This window comes from Diabrotica virgifera, chromosome 3 (genome assembly GCF_917563875.1).
Source record: "Diabrotica virgifera virgifera chromosome 3, PGI_DIABVI_V3a".
Classification (NCBI taxonomy): Eukaryota; Metazoa; Arthropoda; class Insecta; order Coleoptera; family Chrysomelidae; genus Diabrotica; species Diabrotica virgifera.
Genome location: NC_065445.1, coordinates 100,255,824 through 100,277,966, shown reverse-complemented (window position 1 = coordinate 100,277,966; position 22,143 = coordinate 100,255,824). Strand labels below are relative to the sequence as shown.

Sequence of the window (22,143 nt, the reverse complement as noted above, 5' to 3'; positions counted from 1 at the left end):
ATTACCCAATATGTGAATTATTTTATTAATAAATAATGTTGTTTCCAATTTATCTCTCAAAATTATCCAATCATTTTTTGACAAAATACGTTTATGTAATATAAATTTAATTTTTGTTCTTTCCCGAAAAGCTAGGGGGGGCCACGCCCCCCCCCCTGCCCGTGTGTATGGGCGCCTATGGTCACAGAATAAAACTCCACTTCTCTGTTTGATGGGCTTCCACACCTGGCATCTTTTCTATGTTAATAAGTCCAAAAATTTATACGAAAACTATTTAAAAAGGCAGTATAACTACTATTAACTAACTTTTGTCTCTTGTTTCTTTTCTCACAAATTTTATAACACAACAACAGCCATAACCACAAAGATAGACCACATCAAAACACAGTTGTGCTACATCCGTCATAATGGATAATTTTTGACATGTCATTTGAACACCCAATCAGAGCAAAGGTATAACGCGCGTGCGTCCGGCACTAAGGATTTTGTTGTAAAATTCACTCCCATCGCGCCTAAAGAAGTATAACTTCAAAAAAAACAAATTAGATTATCTTTTAAGTAAAAACTTAAATTAGTTTTTCCCGTATGTAAATTGTATTTGTGAACTGTAGAATTTTAGGCGCTTTTACTTCAAAATTATCAATATTTACTGCAAATAGTAACAAAGTTATGCTTTATTAAAATAAATTAACAAAAAAACAATGAAAAACAAAAAAAGTTAATCGTTAAATAATTTATGGTAGTTCTTTCTTCACTGTTTATCGTCAAAGTTCCAGTTCACAATTCCTCGAAAAAATAATATTTGGTCAGGTTTCTAAAGAATAAAATGTCTTGACTACTTTTAAAATATTGGAACAAACACACCTAATTTCTCCTGGGTAATACTGCTCGCTATGATTGCGTCTCGTCGTCGTCGTCGTCACTGCCCAAACAGCCGTCGTATTTGCTTAACAGCTTGGTCTACACTGTACTAGCCTGCTATACCACCAACACAACAATTCACCAACAGTTTACAAAGTCTGAAAGTCACCAATAGTTTAAAATGTCCGAAAGTCACCAACAGTTTCCAAGTTTCACGAACAGTCATAAACAGTTTCCAAAAATTAGGTCACGTCACTTGAGCCGATTTTTTAAATTACACGTCACTTTACGGTATTTCGCGAACTTTACGACGAAATTGTCTTTCTTAGATTCCGGTTGAGCCTCCAAAGTGTAGGATTCCTTAAAGACAATCGTAATAAAAGTCCGTTTGATGTTTAACAGTTTTAATTAATAAAATAGATAACTAAATTATAGATACTATTAAATTGACGAAATGTAAAAGTATTTGTGTAATTGCGACTAAAATTTTACGTGTTCTTATTCTTACAAAAAGAAATGTAGGCATTTAGAGATAATTGCGTCTAATCAATATTATAACCGGCTTTGTCATAATATTCGTCTTAAAGCGTCTTATCCCCAATAACACGACTGTCGCGGTTCTGATCTTAAAATCGACTACCCATCGAACCCTCACGCTAAATAAAATTCTTTTACTGCTAATCTCCTTCTTCTCATGGTTTAATTAGCTTTCGTGAGAACTACCCTATTAAAATTTGTTCAAAGGGCTCTACTTGTTATTTTTATGTCTTAAGGACGATTGAAAATAAACACAAACTTCTTACCGCCACCCGCCGATTGGTTCCACCCATCTGTCCACACATCTGTAGCTGTGGGCGTCGACGGACGTTCGTTTCGTGTTTGTAATAATAATTAAAAAGAAAATATATACAGGGGCCTTAAAAATTAAGATAAAATATTTACAATTCTACATACATATCCACAAACATTTTCCCTTTTTTAAATAGAAATTGAGTCATATTTCTGTGCTCGGTAACTTTTGAATGGTACAACCGGTTTTTAAAATTAGACATGCGTTAGAAAGGTAATGATCAGAACTATCACATGCTGCAAAGGTCGGACTTAAATTTTCGAAATTTTTGGGAGTTTTGGCGACGAGAACGAAAAACAGACCCTAAATAGGAAGGACCGTAACATACACTCCCTTGGACCAAAATAAATGGTTGACATATGGATGGGTGAGTCTTTTCCTGAACTTTAAGGTGGGCTTTGGCCCAATTTTCAATTCAGTCAGATTTATAAAATCGAAAATTTCGTGTATAATATAGTGTCGCGTGTAGGGGGGTTGTGCGCCACTGACGAGAACTGCCGTTCTCTTGGGATAATATCGTATTGCTTTTTTGCCGGGGAGATCCTTTCGGACAGGTTCCGGCGCCATTTACATCTTTAACCGTGTTTCAAGTAACTAGTGTCGATGTACACACTAGCCCAGGGGGTCCGACGGCTTAACGTACTCTCAGAGACACGGTGAACAGCTCGTATCATTTTTAGAAATGATAACGGATTGTCTGTGCAGGGGCTCGAACCCGGATGCTCTGGCTTATGAAGCCAGCATCAAGCCGCTGCGCTACGGCTGGTCAGAGTTCAATGTATAATGATCTTATCTCTTAATAACGGCCGGTTTCACAAAGTAAAGTTAACTTGTGGTTAAGAGATAACCTCAAAATTACCCCAAAATATGCGTTTCAGTTTCATAATTGTTACCCTTCTGGGTATACCCATAAGGGTAACCCACTCCAACCTCTGGTTAAAAATTCTGTGAGTTAACCATACTTCGCCGTCGACCTGAAACTAAAACGCATATTTTGACGTAACTTCTGGTTATCTCTTAACCACAAGTTAACTTTACTTTGTGAAACCGGCCGTAACGCATTACAGTTGAAAGTGACAGAAAAAAAAACGTACCTCTGTGATCAGTTCAATGTATAATGATCACAAACGTACGTTTTTTCTGTCACTGCCAACTGTAATGCGTTAGAGAGGATTGGATAATCTGTGACGCACTGAAAAAAGGGCTATAATATGTTTTCCAATAAATAAATATTTTTTAGGGCATTCTAGAATCTTCAATTAAAATCACCAACGAACCACCTACAGGCATGCAGGCAAACATTCACAAAGCACTTTCAAACTTTAATCAGGAGACCCTCGAGCAGTGTGGAAAGGAGGCCGAATTTAAAGTAATATTATTTTCATTGTGCTACTTTCATGCTGTGGTGGCTGAGCGACGGAAATTTGGTCCACAAGGATGGAATAAAATATATCCGTTTAATGTCGGCGATCTTACTATTAGCGTGTTTGTGCTTTATAATTACTTAGAGGCTAATTCTAAAGTTCCATGGGAGGATCTTAGGTATTTATTCGGGGAGATTATGTACGGAGGACATATTACAGATGACTGGGATAGACGACTGTGTATTACATATTTGGAAGAACTTATGCAACCTGACTTGGTAAGTTTTTTTTTATCATTATACAGGGTGTCCCGAAAAGATTGGCCATAAATTATACCGGACATTCTGGGGTCAAAAATAGTTCGGTTGAACCTAACTTACCTTAGTACAAATGTGCTCATAAAAAAAGTTACAGCCCTTTGAAGTTACAAAATGAAAATCGATTTTTTTCAATATATCGAAAACTATTAGAGATTTTTTATTGAAAATGGACATGGGGCGTTATTATGGCAGGAACAACTTAAAATAATTGTCCACCCCATAAAATTTTATGGGGGTTTTGTTCCCTTAACCCCCCCCCCCCCCCAACTTTTGTGTACCTTCCAATTAATTCATTATTGTGGTGCCATTAGTTAAACACAACGTTTTTAAAACTTTTTTGCTTCTTAGTATTTTTTCGATAAGCCAGTTTTTATCGAGATGCGGCTTCTTTTTTAATATATTTACATAAAAATTTTATCTGGGTTTTGTTCCTTTAAACCCCCCAAAGGTTTGTGTACGTTCCAATTAAACTATTATTGTGGTACCATTAGTTAAACACAGTGTTTTTAAAACTTTTTTGCCTCTTAGTCTTTTTTTGATAAGTCACCTTTTATCGAGATGTGGCTTCTTTTTCAAAATATACCTAAAAATTTAAGTTATAAATAAATTTTCAGATTCCTAACAGGTGTCTATAATCATACTTAACCATATACAAATATGTGGTGGATTCGACAAATATTCAAAATATCTCGATAAACACTGGCTTATCAAAAAAGTACTAAGAGGCAAAAAAGTTTTAAAAACATTGTGTTTAACTAATGTTGCTACAATAATAATTTAATTGGAACGTACACAAAAGTTTGGGGGGGTTTAAGGGAACAAAACCCCCATAAAATTTTTATGGGGTGCACAAATTTCACTTTAATTTTTTTTAAGATGTTGCTGCCATAAAAATTCCAGATGTCCATTTTCAATAAAAAATCTCTAAGAGTTTTCGATATATGAAAAAAAATCGATTTTCATTTTGTAACTTCAAAGGGCTGTAACTTTTTTTGTGTGCACTATTGTATATTGGTAAGTGAGGTTCAATCAACCTCTTTTTGACCCCAGAATCTGTGGTATAATTTATGACCAATGTTTTCGGCACACCCTGTATAATTTAAGCTTGTAGATAATAATATATTGAAAAGCAAAGTATTGACAGTCGTGATATGAAAATTATATCTAATCTATATTGGAACCAAACTGCCAAGATAAGAGTTGACAACCAGAACACCCGAAATATCAAAATACAGAGGGTCCGCCAGGGTTGCGTGCTGTCCCCACTACCCTTCAATGTCTACAGTGAAGCGGTATTTAAAGAAGCGCGCTCAGATTCAATAGAAGGCATGTCTATCAATGGAGAAGTTTTGAATAACGTTTTGCAGACAGACGATCCAGTAATAATCACAGATAACAGCAATGATTTACAGAATGTAGTGCAACGGTTTATTGAATTCTGTCATTAATACAGACTGAAGATGAATTTGAAGAAAACTAAATGCATGATGATCATACTAAATTAGCAGAAGCAAACGTCCAATTGAATATTGAAGATACTGTAATTGAGTGTGAATATCTATGAATACCTACCTAGGAACATGGATAACATCAAATGTATACCAAACCAAAGAAATTAAGACAAGTATTGAAATAGCACATGCATCATTCATTATCATTAAAAAGGTTTCTTTGTTGTTGGGATATAAGGTTAGAATTACGCCTAAGGATGCTTCGGTGTTAGGTGTTCTCTACTCTCTTTTATGGCTTGGAAGCGTGGACCATAAAACAAGTGCATCTGAATAAGTTGTCCGCCTTTGAATTTTGGTGTTACAGAAGAATCCTAAGTACTAATATCATGGATTCAAAGAATGTCAAACGTGGAAGTAACTAAAAGGGCAGGAAATGAAGCGGAAATAATATTAATTATCAAAAGACGAAAACTTAAGTAGGTATTTAGGATATGTGATGAGAGGGCAAAAAATACTTAATATTACAACTTATTATGCAAGGCAAAATTCGAGGATAGTCGCTTTAAGCCATTTTCCTGTGATATTTTAATATTATTACGGGAATTATCCACAATTTCAGTTAAAAATTAGTTTATTTTGATGCTTCGATTTCCACTTGAGAAATCGTCCATATTATTTTGAAAACATTTCTTATTTCATTTTTTTATATCACTCATTACATTATATCAATGCCTAATTATTGTTTTACACGTTACAACATTAAAATGTGAAAACCTTGAATTATCCTTGTCCGTCTGTCCGTCCGTAAATACAACTCCTTCGTTATTAGAACAGATTGAATGACACATGAGTTGTCGAATAAGAGTTTATAAGATAATATTAAAGGTGGGAAATTTGACCTCGGACTTCCGGTTCCGTAGTCTCAACCGGAAGTACTATTTTACTTTACTTTTTCGTGTCTGGATCGTACTACAGTTTTTCTAAACAGTATCGGGCTACGTCTACACCCTTTGTATTTGCGAGCCATAAATCATCGAGGGTGCACTGTGATGGGCAAAGTCTGCATACTCTCAGGAGGCTTTACATTCTGTATTTCCCCACATTCACAAAGTGCGTCGTTATCTGTCTTGACGCCCCATTTAATGAGGTTCTGTTTTACAGGGGCAACACATGTGCGTATGCGGTTGAGTGTCCGCCAGGTTCTCCAGTCCAGGTTCATTCCATTAGGTCGTTCTGAATGTAGGGGAAACAGTGTCGGGTGGTTCGACGCTGACATTTCTCATAAACTTTTTCCTTGATTTAAGTCGGCTGGTTCCTGGCGGTTCGTCAAACCCGTATAATTGGTGCCTTTCATCGAAAGTTTGCCTGAACTTCTCCACATATTGTGAGACGCATCTACGGTCATCTGGTGATGCGAATCAAGCTGCCCGGTACAGTAGGGGTAGAGGGATAGGCTTCATACAACCGGCAGTTATTCTACATGTTTCATTTAACGCCGTGGTGACTGGTTGAGCGTGTCTAGATCTACCCCAGACGTGACAAGCGTATTCCCCTGTTGAGGAACATAAGGCCTCAGCTGTTGACTTTAAGACCTGGGGGTTTGCACCCAACTTGCTCCCTACAAGTCTCTGGAGAAGGTTATTTCTCGCAGAAACCTTTTGTCTTGTGCTCTGACAGTGGAATTTATATGTTAGTGTCCGGTCTAGTATCACTCCAAGATGTTTGGGCCTATCAGTATGTTCCAAGCGTTGTCCCTTACAAGAAATATTCAGTTTTACAGGCGCCAAATGGTTGTTGAGATGGAATGCACATACTTGGGTTTTAGTAGGGTTTGGCTTTAATGAGTTTTGTTTGTAGTAAGTTGACATCATGTTTAAAGCCTCTTCCATTGTCGACTCTACTTGTGTGAGTGTTTTCCCCTTTACGGCGATACCAAGGTCGTCAGCGTAAACAAAACTCTCAATCTGGGGGTACATTGGTTGGTCATTGGTGTAGATGTTAAATAGAGACGGCGCCAGAACGCTTCCTTGAGGTAGGCCATTTCTTGAGTTTTAGTATGTACTATATCTGAGTACTATTTTAAATTTGATGAAATGGTATAAGCGATATATTATTCAACTAGCCTTAGCAAGACAAGAACAAATATATATACTTCGGGTTTTATATCGCTTTCTGTTAAAAAGTTGTTACCGGAAGTGCCACAGTATAGTCACAGAAATAGTATATGAGATATAAATATATATCGACACGTATTGAAAAGTCGAGCTAGAATACTTAGTTCCAGTTTTGATGTCATTTCCGGTTAAAAAGTTATGACCGAAAGTTTGGCAAAAACGACTCAAAATGAGTGAATTCCTATATAAATCGACGCAAAGTTATACGGAAAGTTCAAATGTCGATTTCCGGTTCTAGTTAGGTACTTCCGGTCACGTTGGGTGAAAACCTAGAAACCTGTGAAATCTGCAAGAAAATATTATAGTATGTAGTATATAATAGTAGCCGATCTAGATATTTGCCTTGGGAGGGGAAATTTGCCTTAGAAAAAAGATAAACGCAGACTACATAAAAGACATAGATAATAACTTATATGCATTAAGTTTCCTTGATTTTCCTAACTAGTGTGTTTATTGGATTGAATTTATCTATCTCTGTTAATTTTTTTCTTAATTTTGGACCGTGTTAGAGGGGAACTTTCCCCATTTTTCCCCCCAATAGATACGCCACTGGTATATACAAGTTTGAATTTGATTTTATTATTTAAGGTTGATGGAGAATTAATGTTGGCTCCAGGTTTTGCTGCACCTCCAAATACTGATTATGTTGGTTACCATGCCTATATTGACGATATGATGCCCCCAGAATCTCCTTATTTGTACGGGCTACATCCTAACGCAGAAATAGGCTTCCTAACAACAACCGCCGAAAATTTATTCAAAACGGTATTTGAGATGCAGCCTAGAGACGGAGGAGCTACTGGTGGAGCTACAATCACCCGAGAAGATAAGGTATTATAATTGCAGTAGGCGCGGAAATTTAAAATATAAGTACTTAGAACTAATTTAATTAAAGTAGAAAAAGCCTGTATGTAACCGAAGGGCGGCTTATACTTCTGTCCCTCCTGGGCAGGAGTATAAGCCGCCCATTAATATCATCTCTTCTGATCCGTCTTTCGCGGAGGCTCACTTCGCCTTTTCTTTGTTTTCTTGTTCTCTGTTGCCATCCTTTACAGTTTGTTGTATTATTTCGCCCGATTGGTGATTAAGCTCCATTCCTTCTGTTTTCTATTTTTGATCTCCAGTTAGGTACCTCCATTCTGCTGATCTCTTCTCTGACCTTAGCTCTCCATCTGCACTTTGGTCTTAATTATTATTATTAATGTATCTTCTTGGCATCTTCTACATACTCGAGCCATTTCAACCTTTGAGCCCTTATATCTGGCTATATCTGCCTCATTTATCTGATAATTTATCTCGTTGTTAATAATAATAATAATAATAATAAATGTCTTTATTAGTATTCCAAAAATTATACAACAAAACAAAAATATTAATTGGTCTGTAGGGCGAGGTTCAGCTTGTACATCACTGAAGGACAGCAATGTACAGCTGCTCTTCCACCTAACCCCCATATATATAATAGTCATCTATACTCTCCATCTTAGATTTTTTTGGACCAAAAATTCTTCTAAGGATCTTCCCTTCTATTATTCTTAGCTTCTCTACGTCTCTATTAGTCAGGCACATGGGGTGGAATGCATAAAACGTAGTAGATGCTATTGCTTCAGCAAATGGTATCTACTTTGTAGCATTTTCTTTTACATAAAAGTATGTGTTTTTGTTGACAAAAGCATACTACACAACAGAAGTACTTACCTACTACTGACATGAAGCACCTGAAGTATCTACTACTAAGCGTAGCGCGAGCCATGTCTGCATTACACCAATCGTGATGGAACTATACTAAATTTACAATCAAGATGCAGTAGAAATAAACAACCCAAGACACGTTAAATACTACTAGGAGCACTCCCGAATCATAATTTACCATGTATAAACTTTGGAAATCATAATTTGGGATTTACAATGTATATATATTGTAAATTTCTACTGCGTCTTGATTGTAAATTTAGTATAGTTTTCCATCTGCTTGTAATTTGTGAATTCACATTTTTACGTACCTAATTATAAGAATTGTACATGAGTAAAAATGAGTGACTCAGATTCCGAAGCGACAAAAGAGTTACGCGAGGATAAAAATGAACAATTTTTATTTGTTAATCTTCTTGAGAATTAACTTCACTTAAACTGAAGCAAATACTAGTAAACTAGCAAATACTTCAAAAGCGTAGTACATTCTTCTACGTATCTAGTAAATAGTAGCATAAGCTACGGAGGAAAGTAAATGCTTTGTAAGTGTAGCAAAAACTGCAAAAACCTAGTAAACACTTAAGCATTAGCAGATACTACGTTTTATGCATTCCACTTATTGGGTGGAATGCATAAAACGAATGCATAAAACGTAGTACCTGCTAATGCTTCAAGTACGTACTACATTTTTGAAGATTTTCCTACACTTACAAAGCAATTACTTTCCGCCGTAGCATCTGCTACTATTTATCAGATACATAGAAGAATGTACTACGCTCTTGAAGTATTTGCTAGTTTAGTAGTATTTGCTTCAGTTTAAGTGAAGTTGGTGGATGGACGACTTCGGCGTAGGTATTTTTTTGTTACAATATGGCTGCAACAGAAAGAGAAATGCAGAAAAATATAAGACAAAGAGCCAAGGAAGAAAAAATGAAAGGGAGTCTAGTGAGAATTGGGTTCAGCAAACTAACTATAGGAAAGGAAGAATGGAAATGGAACAGGAACGAAAGAAAACTAGAACAAACAAAAAACTAAGAGTAAATGATAGATTGGAGTATAAGGTAACGAACATGGCAATGGATAAGGATACAAGTACAATAAATCATAAACGACAGGAAAGAGAAGGACAAAAAAGAAAAGAGGAAGAAAGAAACAAGGGGAACAGAAAAGAAATGTGGAATCTGGGAACCTGGAATATTAGAAGTATACAAGGCAAAGAAAAAGAACTGGAGATGGAGTTTGAAGAAACATGACTAGATATACTAACAATAACTGAAACTAAGAAGAAAGGACAAGGTATGGTAAAAACAGAAAATGATCATGTCTTAATATATAGCGGAAAGAAAGAAAACAAGAGATCAGCGGCAGGGGTGGGATGCCTAGTGCACACCAGATTAACAGACCAAGTAAGTAATTGGAAAGCCTGGTCAGAGATAATATTATCGGTTGAAATGAAAGATAAAGGCAAGAATCTAAAAACAATAATAATTGTATATGGTCCAAACGAAGACGACTCGGCTTTTAATAAGGATAAATTCTGGGAAGAATTAGCATTGGTCACGGAACAAGCAAAAGGAGATATATATTTAGCAGGAGACTTTAATAGAAGAGTAGGAGCAAATAACCAGGGATATAAGGAGATATTAGGAAAATATGGAGAAACAGCACGAAAAAACAATGGTACAATAATGATAGATTTCTGTATGATGCACAATTTAGTAATAACTAATAAACATACACAAGTACGCAAGAGAAGTTAAGAGAAGAAAAGTAGAGAAGAAAAATCGATAATTGATTACATGTTAGTAGAAAAAAATAACAAGAAAAACGTAATGGACACAAAACTTAGAAGGGGTCCAGAAATAGGAAGTGACCACTATTTAGTAATAATGAAAATAAAACAAAATATGTCAGATAATAACAACAATCGCAAAATGCAAGAAAAGAAGCAAGCATATGAAACTATTAGGTCATATAAGTTGAGAAATACAGAGAATACTGAGAAGTACCAGATGATCATAAATCAAAAACTAGAAAATACTAAAGAAAATAGAGAGGGTCAAAACGTTGAACAATTATGGAACTACTTCAAAGAGATGTGGAACAAATAAAAAAGATCAATAAAAGAAAGCAAACTGCATGGTGGAATGAAGAAATAAAACAACAAGTTAAAAGAAAGAAACATGCTTGGAAAATATACTTACAAAACAAAACACCAGAAAACTATGAAGAATATAAAAAACACAGGAAACTAGTAAAAGAACTGGTTACAAAGGCAAAGAAGGACAAATGGACAGAATTTGGAGAAAATATGGAAACAAACAGTAGATTTAGATTTAGATTTAGAGAGGTGGCTTTCTGGCCTATTCCACTGCGACCTTTTCAGATCTATTGTGGCCCTCTAGTCCTAGATAACGTTCTCTAGCCTGACCCTTTTTAAAAAGTCTAATAGCTTCGAGATGGAACCTTCCATGTAGCTATTTGCCGTTGGATTTTGTTCTCTTAATGCAAATAACCGCACATTGGCCAGACTGTTACAATGACATAAAATTGCTCTGCTGTTTCTTCTTCGAGGTGACAGAATCTGCACAGGTCATCATCTGCCAATCCCATCAGCGTGCCCTGTTAGCAGACCTACTATGGCTTTGACTGTTTTCCTGTCTTTGCTTATTAGGTCTGCCGTAAATTTTGGCGAATGTTCTGTAATGAACTGTTTCGCCTGTCTTTGACCTGGTGAATTCCTCCACCATTCCAAAGATTTGTGAGCTACCCACTTTCTTGTAGCCGTTCTTGTAACTGCCTTTGCAACGCCGCAGAAGGGTTCCGGTCCAACGAATGGCATTGATGAGTCTTGTTTGGCCATTTCATCTGCTTTTTCATTGCCCTTATGACCATAGGCGTAGCGTGACCTAATAATTTGGGGGGGCACGGGGTCTACGGGGAGGGGGGAGTGGTGGTCCCGTGGAAACTTTTTTGAAAACTACCACTTAAGAACTAAAGTAAAGTATATGTGTATTTTTGTTAAACATTGGTTTTAATCAATTTTTACTATATTGATGGATTGTAAAAAGACTCAATTTCAAAATATACAAGTTTATTCTATTCTAGACATAACTGCATGGACATTTATAACACAAAAACAAATTTGTGTACAAGACAAAGTTTTAAGGTGAACAGAACTACAGTAATGGTTTTCAACGAACCAATTTTCGTTAGTTCTAATGAAGCATTAGCCTCCTATCGGCTAGATTTGAAAATCTGTCAACTAACAGATCTAGTTTTTTATCTTTCATGTATTCAGACGTCAATTCTTGCTCAATAGACATCAGGGCAAGCCCACTTAAGCGGTCTTCTGTCATGGTGCTTCGAAGAAATGTCTTTAGCCTTCGTAGTGTAGAAAACGATCTTTCTGCGCTTGCTGTTGTGATAGGCCACGAAAGTGATATTTCTAGTAGCTGCCAAACATCTGGTACACTGGCTTGAAGATCATTCTCAATAAAAAAATCAGCCAACTCTTGGAACGTGACTCTTGTGGTTGCTTTGTCTGTTTTGACAAAATTGTTCTTTGCATAACAGTGAAAAAACTTAAGATGTGCAGAGAAACTTAAAGACAAGTTATAAAACTTTTGGATTGCCATAACAGCGTTGTTGTCAATTTCGGTCCAATTAAATAGTAACTGGGCAATGCAGTTGATTTTATCATAATCGTTCTTGGAAAAACGAGATTGCAAGTTTACAATTACTGTGTCTAAAGCAGCAAAGTAAATGTCAGTCTTGAACATCTGTTCAGGTGATTGATGAAATGCAGCATCTGAAGAGCTACTACTAGCTTCAAGTTTTTTCGGAATCTTCCGTTTGCGTGGTAGTGAAGGCCTTTCAACTGACAAACCTTTCATACCATATTTGTTACACTGTTCTTCTGACTCATTCCACATCTGAATAAAGCCATCATCATTTCTGTCCAGTTTTAAACAGTCAATGACTGATTCAACTTTTGCAAAAACCTTAGAAATGTCAAGAGATTCACTCTGCAGTTCTTTGGAGAGTATATCAGTCTGACTCAAAACGCTGTGCAATAGTTTTAAACTGAATACAAATTCAAATGTGCTGATTTGTTTGGCTAGACCATCAGCTTCGGCTGCAATTTTACGATTTGATACATCGTTTGCAATAACTTCCAAAGTTTCGTTCACTTCAGGGAGCTGCTCTAGAATTACATGGATTGCTTTGTGTCGAACTGTCCATCTAGTTCGAGACAAGCTCACCAGTCTTTTCATTTTTGTTTCTCCGCTTTGCTTACATATTGATTCAAATATTGAAAACCTGTTAGCTGATGCATTAATTAAGTTATACAGGTTATTTACTATGGATAAGCAATTCCGAAGCTGTCTTATTTCTTCACAAAATCTCTGAACAGCCAGATCAAGCAAGTGGGCATGGCAGTGTGTGTACAAAGCTTTAGGCTCTTCTTCTTGGAACCTTGAGGCAACACCTTTGAATTTGCCGCTCATGTTACTAGCTCCATCATATGCCTGGCCGTGCATTTTATTTAAGCTTATACCCAACTGCTGCAGATACTGTTTAATAGTGTGATGTAAATTTTCACCAGTAGTGTCTGACACATCAACGAAGCCCAAAAACCTTTCATTGATTTTAATGTGTCCATCTATTTTAGTAATGTATCGAATGCAAATGCTAAGCTGTTTACGGGTTGAAATATCCGTAGTTTCATCACAAATAATTGAGTAGGCCAAAGCCTCACTCACCTCTTGGACAATTTGTTGAAGCATTTCACTTTTTATGCAATCTATTATCTCATTTTGTACCTGGGCACTTTTGTATGAATGGACTGGGGATTTCATTAATGTTTGGATTCCTTCCTCCATTTCAGTAGATCTCAATTCTAGCAGTTCTATAAAGTTCCCCCTGTTAAATGAAGCAGTACTCTCATCATGTCCTCTTAAGGCAAGATTCTGTTTTCCAAGGAATAGGATGTTTTCAATTATGAATTTTAAATACCTCCTATTCATCTCAACCATTTTAGTATGTGCCGAGGACAACGAATCTGCTACCGTGCTTCCTGCTTTTCTATACTCATTGAGAAACTGTTTAGATTTTTGATGCATTTCACTCTTCTCATGTTTCCTGAATTTTTCCAAAGCTTTCTTCCAATTGTTCATGCCCAGTTTAGTGAATGACTCCTCCCCGCGACCAGACTTATGTTGACAAAATAGTCGGCATGGGTAACAAAATGCAGCGTCTGTAATGGGGCTATATTCGACCCAATTAAATTCACTGTACCAGGATTCTTTGAACTGCCTCGATTTGGATTGAATCTTGCTTACCTTAAAACAATCAACAGGCTGAAATGCTCCTTTTGCAATATCTGCACTTTGTACTCCCAATGAAGGATCTCTACTTTCGCCCTGGAATGTAGCATCACTATCTGGGCGTAAACAAGATGGCGATTCATCACCAACGCTACCTCCAGTGCTACTTCCCGCTAAATGTCTATCTTCATTTACACTTTCACTTGAATTTCCAAGTTTTTTAAAGAATGTTAGTATAGAGGACTGTTTCTTAGACATGATAACAAACGAACATCCGCAAAAATTACACAAACAATAGCAGCTCAGCTAGTAACAATAAGCTTATTGAACGAATAAAACGTGGCGACCACCTACACAACACAACACACGCGCACTGAGCTGGTATGATATCCCTCCGCCAGGCGTCGGCTGGGCTCGGGTGCATTCGATCGGCTGCTCCAGCTCGGGCGCAACCGGCCAGAGTCGGCTCACCGGCACTTGTAAATTTAGTTGTAACACGCGCATACTTTACACACACAGAATCAAATTAGATGCATACAGAAAAATAGACTAACGGGGGATCTATATTAGTTATTCATTCGTAACTTTTAGTGTATACATATACGTAATTTAAAGATAATTTATATTATTTTTTTCTTTTTTTGCATAATGTTGGGGGGGCACGTGCCCCCCCGTGCCCCCCCGGCCCGACGCCACTGCTTATGACCCTCGTGCCCCGGTACCCAGGCCACCGTAACCTTGCTACGATATCCTAGTTTATTTAGGGCACTCACACAATCCCATACTAGCTTAGATTTGACCTCTACAGAATTGGGTGCCTTAAGCGCTGCCCTACTATCTGTGAAGATGGCAACTGAACGGAACGTTCTTTGCTGCCTTTCTATTTCTTCCACGCAGTGATGGATTGCCGTTATTTCCGCCTGGAAAACTCTGACATCCTTTGATAGACTAACCGGGAACTGAATTCCTTGATTTGTCCCTACTATGCCAGCTCCCACACCTTCCGATGTTTTTGAGCCATCAGTGTACCAGGTAGCAACCGCCTGTATGGGTACACCTTCCTTCCAGTCTTCCCTGTCTGGTATATTAATTTTAAACTTATTGTCAAAGCTGTATCTCGTTGCTGTTGCATCGATAGGCTGCCCCATCACAATATCGGCTTTTAGCTCCTCGATTAGCTTTCTATTGTCAGCACCATGCACCTGGCTTATATGTGGCTGACCATGAAATAATCTGTGCATCACTGATCTGGCTTCGCCCTGCACAAAGATATGAAGTGGTGGTAGATTCAGTAGGACTTCCAGCGCTGCTGTAGGAGTGGTTTTTATGGCCCCCGTAATACACAGGCATGCTAGCCTTTGTGTATTACCTAGCAGCCTTATTGCTCCCACTTGCTGCGTCTTTGTCCACCACGTCACCGAGCCGTAGGTTATCATGGGTCTAATAACCCTTGTGTATAACCATAGAGTCATTTTGGGGTTAAGCCCCCAATTCTTACCATACATTCTTCTACATCTGCCCAAGGACATAGTAGCTTTTTGTGTGGTTTTTATGATGTGAGTATTCCATGTAAGCCTATGATCAAAATAACCCCCAAGGTATTTTGTTTCTTTGGCAAATGAAATCTCTTTTCCTCCCAGCACCGGTGGTTTTAGGCCTTGTAGTGCTGTCTTTTTGGTGAAGTTGACGATTTGTGTTTTCTGAGCATTGACTATCAGTCTCTCTTGTTTACACCAGTCGTCAACTATATTTAGGGCTGCTTGCATTCTTCCAGACACCACCTGGGCAAACCTGCCCCTGACAACGATTGCTATATCGTCCGCGTATCCTAGACAGTAAAAGTTTTCTGTGGACAGATTTTTGAGAAGATCATCTACCAAGGTTGCCCAAAGTAGAGGTGAAAGAACTCCTCCCTGTGGACAGCCTCCACCTACTCTTGCTTTGATGGTTGCTTTACCCAGAGTGGATATTACTATCCTATTCTCCAGGGATGCCCTTATCCATCTGCAAATTACCGCAGGTGCGCCTCGTCTACTCATAGCCCCTATCAAAGAGCTGGTAGTAACATTATTAAATGCCCCTTCAATATCTAAAAAAGCGGCCATTGCTATCTCTTTGTCCTCCATTGACTTTGAGATAAGCCTATTTAGATCATCCAATGCCGAGTCCGTAGATTTACCAGGTTGGTATGCGTATTGACGATTGCTTAGAGGATTATCTTTTAGCACTTCGTCCCTGATGTATCTATCCAGAAGCCGTTCTAGTGTTTTTAATAGAAAAGAGGATAGGCTTATTGGTCTATATGACTTTGGTGTTAAGTCTGATACTTTACCTACTTTAGGCAAGTATATAACTTTAACCTTTTGCCATATTTCCGGTATGACTCCCCATGCTAAGCAGGCTTTGAGGAGCTTGCATAGGTGTGGTATCAATACCTCCAATCCCATATGCAACAGTATCGGATATATGCCATCTGTCCCAGGAGACTTATATGGCCGAAATTTATTTATAGTCCATCTAATTCTGTTCGGTCTTGTGATTGCTGTGGCTATTTCCCAATCTATAGATCTCGGCCTAATCAGCCTTTGGTCTATGTTGGTTCGCCTATCTGCATCATTCAGACATGTTGAGCACGGAAATTGCGTGTTTTTACAGTTCTATAAGACTTTCTTCTTTGGTGTCCGTAAATTTTCCATTAGCTTTCTTTAGGAAACCTACTTCTTTAGTTGTAGCACCATCCTTTGCCGGGACCTTATGGATTCGAGAACAGGCCGGGATATCTGTAATCTCCTCGCAAAACTCTCTCCATGAATTCCTTTTAACTTTCCGAATTTCTTTATTGTATAGCGTTAGCTTATACCTGTAGGCATCCCAATCTTGGTTACTTTTGGCTTTGTTAAATAGGCTTCGGACTTCCGACCTCATCCTCTTTAAGCCGTTGTTCCACCAGACTGTATTACTGCCCGTATTTTTCCTTGTTTTTTCTGGACAGTTTTCCTGGTAAGCCGCCATAATAGCTTCGCTTACTGTTTCTGCCGCCAAATCTACACCATCTGCGCCTTTAAACAAGGTCATACTTTCCTCGAGATTTTTGTTGAGGGACTCCCTATATCCTATCCAGTTTGTATCTCTAGGATTTCTATATTTACAGAAACAAACAGTAAAGAGAAAAACTGTTCTATGGAGAAAAGAATCAATGAGAAAAGAAAGAATTCAAGAAATAGAAAACATAAAGAATAAAACTGGCGAAATTCTTACAGAAGAAAATGAAATAATGAACAGATGGAGAGAATATTTCCAAGAGATGCTACAAACTCACTGCTATCACGAAGAAAAGAATGTAGTGAACCAAAGAATAGAAGTAGACAATGTAGACCCTATAACCATAAATGAACTGCAAGAAGCTATTGCAGAAATGAAAAACGGAAAAGCACCAGGCTATGACAGAATAACCAGTGAAATGATAAAAAAATGGGACAAAATGTAACAGAGCTATTATTAAAAATATTTAATGCAGTTTGGAAAGAAGAACAGATACCGATGGACTGGCAGAAGGCACAGATAGTGCAGATTTATAAAAAGGGCGATAGAACAGATTGCAACAATTACAGAGGAATAACACTGTTAAGCACTGCCATGAAAATATACGAAAAAATACTGAACAAAAGAATAATCGGAAAAATTGACAGCACACTCGAGAAATCACAAAGCGGCTTCAGAAAAGGCAGAAGAACCCAGGATCATATATTTACAATCAAGCAAATAATAGAAAAATATCAGCAACAGGAGAAAAAAATGTATATGGCTTACATAGATCTTGAAAAGGCTTTTGACACGGTACCGAGGCAAAAATTATGGGAAGTATTAGAGAAGAGAGGTATTCGCGGTGTGCAAGTACTTGGAAAGGGAAACGAGAAACGACCGTGCGCGAGTCGCGTAGAAATATTGCAACTATCTTAAATAATTCATATTGTCAATTGAAATTGTCAAATTGACGTATATTTCATACCTTCTGTCATTGACGCAGGAAAATTATATATTGCTCCACAATATTGATATGATATGCAATTATTATATAAAGGTAAATTTAATTAATTGTATTTTGCTTGCAGTACTGCATTTTAATAACTGATTTTATTTACTACATACAATTGTTTACGTTTGCTAAACATAACCTGCATCTTATTTTTTCTTCTTATTATTTTTTTGGACTACGGTCTTGACAATTATCCAGCAACCAGGACTAATATAATTGGCCAATATAATTAAAAGTGCGAAAAAAAGTACAGAGCGAAGAAATAGAGGTCGCTTTGCCAAACTTGCACGGTCCCAATAAGTAACAAAATGATAAGGGTAATTAAGAACATGTAGAACAACAATGGGAATTATATCATCAGCCAAAACAGAACATCAAAACCATTTACTACGAACGAGGGACTGAGACAAGGAGGATGATTAAGTCCAACATTGTTTATAATTTACATGGATGAGATAATTAAAGAATGTAAAGTAAAAGTGAAAAAAATGCATGTTGGTTATAGAAATTTAAGAAGAGTAGACATTTCAGAAGGAGCATTCGCCGATGACGTCGTCATATTGGCCGAAAATGAGAAACAACTACAAAGAAATATAGAAATATGGAATGAAACACTAAAAAAATATGGAATGACAATTAATAAAAATAAAACAAAAGTTATGGTTATGGGGGGAAAGGAACAAGAAGAAAAGATAAACATAAAAATAGAAGAAGTAAATATAGAACAAGCACGAACATTCCAATACTTAGGAGTAGAATTAGAAGACAACGGAAGACAGGAAACAGAAATTAATAATAGAATTTAAAAAACAATTAACCTATACCATGCAATGAGCAATAAATTCATAAATTAAAAAGAAATAACACGAAAAACAAAAATTAATGTGTTCAAGTCAATATATAGACCTGTATAATGTGTATTAACTTTTGGTTGCGAGTCATGGGTACTAACGGAACGACAAAAGAGTAAAATACAGGCAGTAGAAATGAAATACCTTAGACGAGTTCGAGAAGTTACCAAAAGAGATAGACTACTGAACACTCAAATAAGAGAAGATTTATAAATCGAGTCAACGTTAGAATTTATAGAGAGAAGGCAACTCAGTTGGTGGGGTCATCTTCAGAGAATGGATCAGACAAAACCGGTGAAAGAAATTTGGCAGGCAAAAACGCAAAGAAGAAAGAAGAAAGGTAGACCACGACAAACCTGGGATAGAACACTAGGCAACATAATCGAGAAAAGGGGAACAACGTGGATAGAAGCAAGGACGCTGGCTAGAAATAAGAAGGAATGGGTCAAATTTGTACATAATATAAATGTATAGCAGTTATTAGTTAAATTTAAGATTAAGTTGTTTTATATTATTATTGTATTTTAAATATATAAATTATTGTTATTGTATTATAATGTAACATAATGTAATGTATTGTCGCCTTACACCACTATGTGTTAAAAAGGTTTTTTGAAAATATATACAGGGTGAGGCAGATAACTGGCCTATTAGAAATATCTCGAGAACTAAAGGCAACAGAATCATGAAAATTGGAATACAGGGGTTTTGAAGGATGATCTATTAAATGAAAATATTTTCATCTCTTTGCAACTTCCGGTTATACCGTAAGTTGCTTATAACTCCGTTTTTTAAATGGGACACCCTGCATATTTTTACATTTTTGGATTTTCTTCGATGTCTTCTTTCCTAAAATATGAGGATTTGTAATGTTATACAGGGTATTTTAAAAGATAATTACGTTTATTAATTTATTAATTTCGTAGCAATGTTCACGCCCTGTAGAATTGTAGTAGTTTGACAACTAAAACTCTACTTACGTTCAAATGATTTTTAATATAGTCTACTACTATTAAGAATCATTAGTATAGCTAAATTTTTAATTTTAGTATAAGTACAGGGTTGGTCGAAACTCGGAATGAGTATTTTCTGAGTTTTCTTAAATGGAACACCCTGTATTTTAGTATTGTAATGAAATGATATTTTATGGTACTTTTTAATTTCTTAAGCATTCCCTATACCTAACTGCTTTAATTTGTGCTTAATTGTTAGTCGCACCAACAATCTTAACTACGTAGGTATTTTGATAGCTAAACCATTATTGGTAATTTTAAGGATCAGTCTGGATTAATATGTATTTATTTCTGAAAAATTATTTGTAATTGAATATTTTCACGGCCAACCTAATAAAAGTTTACGTATTTTTTGTTGCAATTAATGTTTAGCTTTAATCACCAATAACTCACAAATAGAAGCAGTTAGGTATAGGGAATACTTATAAAATAAAAAAGTACTATAAAATATCATTTCATTACAATACTAAAATACAGGGTGTTCTATTTAAGAAAAGTCAGAAAATATTCATTCCGAGTTTCGACCAACCCTGTATACTAAAATTTCAAAATAAGCTATACTAATGATTCTTAACAATAATAGACTATATTACAAATCACTTGAACGTAAGCAGAGTTTTTAATGTCAAACTATTACAATTCTGCAGGGTGTGAATATTGCTACGAAATTAATAAAAAAAACGTAAATATCTTTTAAAATACCCTGTATAGTATTACAAAATCTCATATTTTAAGAAGATGTTGAGGAGAATAAAAAATTGTAAAAATATACAGGGTGTCCCATTTAAAAAAACTAAGTTTTTCATTTAATAGATCATCCCTCAAAACCCCTTTATTCCAATTTTCATGATTCTGTTACCTTTAGTTCTCGAGATATTTCTAATAGGCCAGTTATCTGCCTCACCCTATATACAATCTTCTTGAGAATTATTAAATTTTATTTGATAAAAGAATGACCCCAAAAATTAAGTATTTTCTTCCTATTTATAGTTTGTAAATTTTTCTACGACGCACATTCATAAATGCTGGCTGCCATGTTGTAACAAAACAAAAAACACCTACGTCTGACGTCGAAGTCGTCCATCCACCAACTTCACTTAAACTGAAGCAAATATTAGTAAACTAGCAAATACTTCAAAAGCGTAGTACATCCTTCTACGTATCTAGTAAATAGCATATGCTACGGAGGAAAGTAAATGCTTTGTAAGTGTAGCAAAAACTGTAAAAACGTAGTAAATACTTAAGCATTAGCAGACTACGTTTTATGCATTTAACCCATTGTCTCTACTGCGTAAGTTATGACAGGTCTGATTGCTCTTTAATTCAAGGTAATAGGCTTTGATTAATACATTACTTGTATTTACATCATAATGTGTAATTAAAAGAAATAAAATGAAAACCAAACTACTTATATTAATTTATAATATTATCATGTACATCATCTAAAATAATTTTAGGTTAAACAAATGGTAGATGAGATGTTAGAAAAATTACCAGAAGATTTCAATATGGCGGAAATTATGGGAAAGGTGGAGGAACGTACTCCATATGTGATAGTAGCTTTCCAAGAATGCGAAAGAATGAATTATCTCACAGCGGAAATAAAAAGATCGTTAAAAGAATTGGAGCTGGGGATAAAAGGTGAACTTACAATAACTTCAGATATGGAAGATTTAGAAAATGCTCTGTTTTTGGATCAAGTACCACCCGTTTGGGCTCTCAGAGCATACCCATCTTTACTTGGGTTGAGTTCTTGGTTTGTTGATTTGTTGCTAAGGATAAGGGAACTGGAGACATGGTCGACCGATTTTGTGGTAATCATATTGATATAAAACGGTTTCAAATGTCTTTAATGTTTCTTTTTAGCTTCCAGCTTCAGTTTGGCTTGGTGGATTTTTCAATCCTCAATCTCTTCTTACGGCGATAATGCAAAGTACAGCACGAAGAAATGAATTGCCATTAGACAAGATGTGTCTTCAATGTGATGTTACTAAAAAACAAAAAGAAGAATTTACGTAAGTGTTTGGATATCTATTAATGTATAAATGACTGAGTTTTTATTAATACATTTCATCCTCTCCATTTTCACAAGATATACTAATTTAAAATTTAAAATAAGTGACGAAGTATCTATATAGAATAAAACATGATTCCAGATATATTTTTTCCGTTTTTTTACCCATTTTTATTCTGTTTGTTTC

General features: G+C 36.2%; 1 protein-coding gene across 1 annotated transcript in view; it reads left to right on the top strand.

Moving 5' to 3' along the window:
- The window catches only part of LOC114342807 (dynein beta chain, ciliary), a 399,165-nt gene that overhangs the window by 359,040 nt on the left and 17,982 nt on the right, over positions 1-22,143 (top strand). The window contains exons 46-49 of the mRNA XM_050645369.1: positions 2,952-3,353; positions 7,609-7,851; positions 21,400-21,756; positions 21,809-21,957. Of these exons, the coding sequence (XP_050501326.1) occupies positions 2,952-3,353; positions 7,609-7,851; positions 21,400-21,756; positions 21,809-21,957 (1,151 nt within the window). The remainder of the gene's footprint in view (positions 1-2,951; positions 3,354-7,608; positions 7,852-21,399; positions 21,757-21,808; positions 21,958-22,143) is intronic.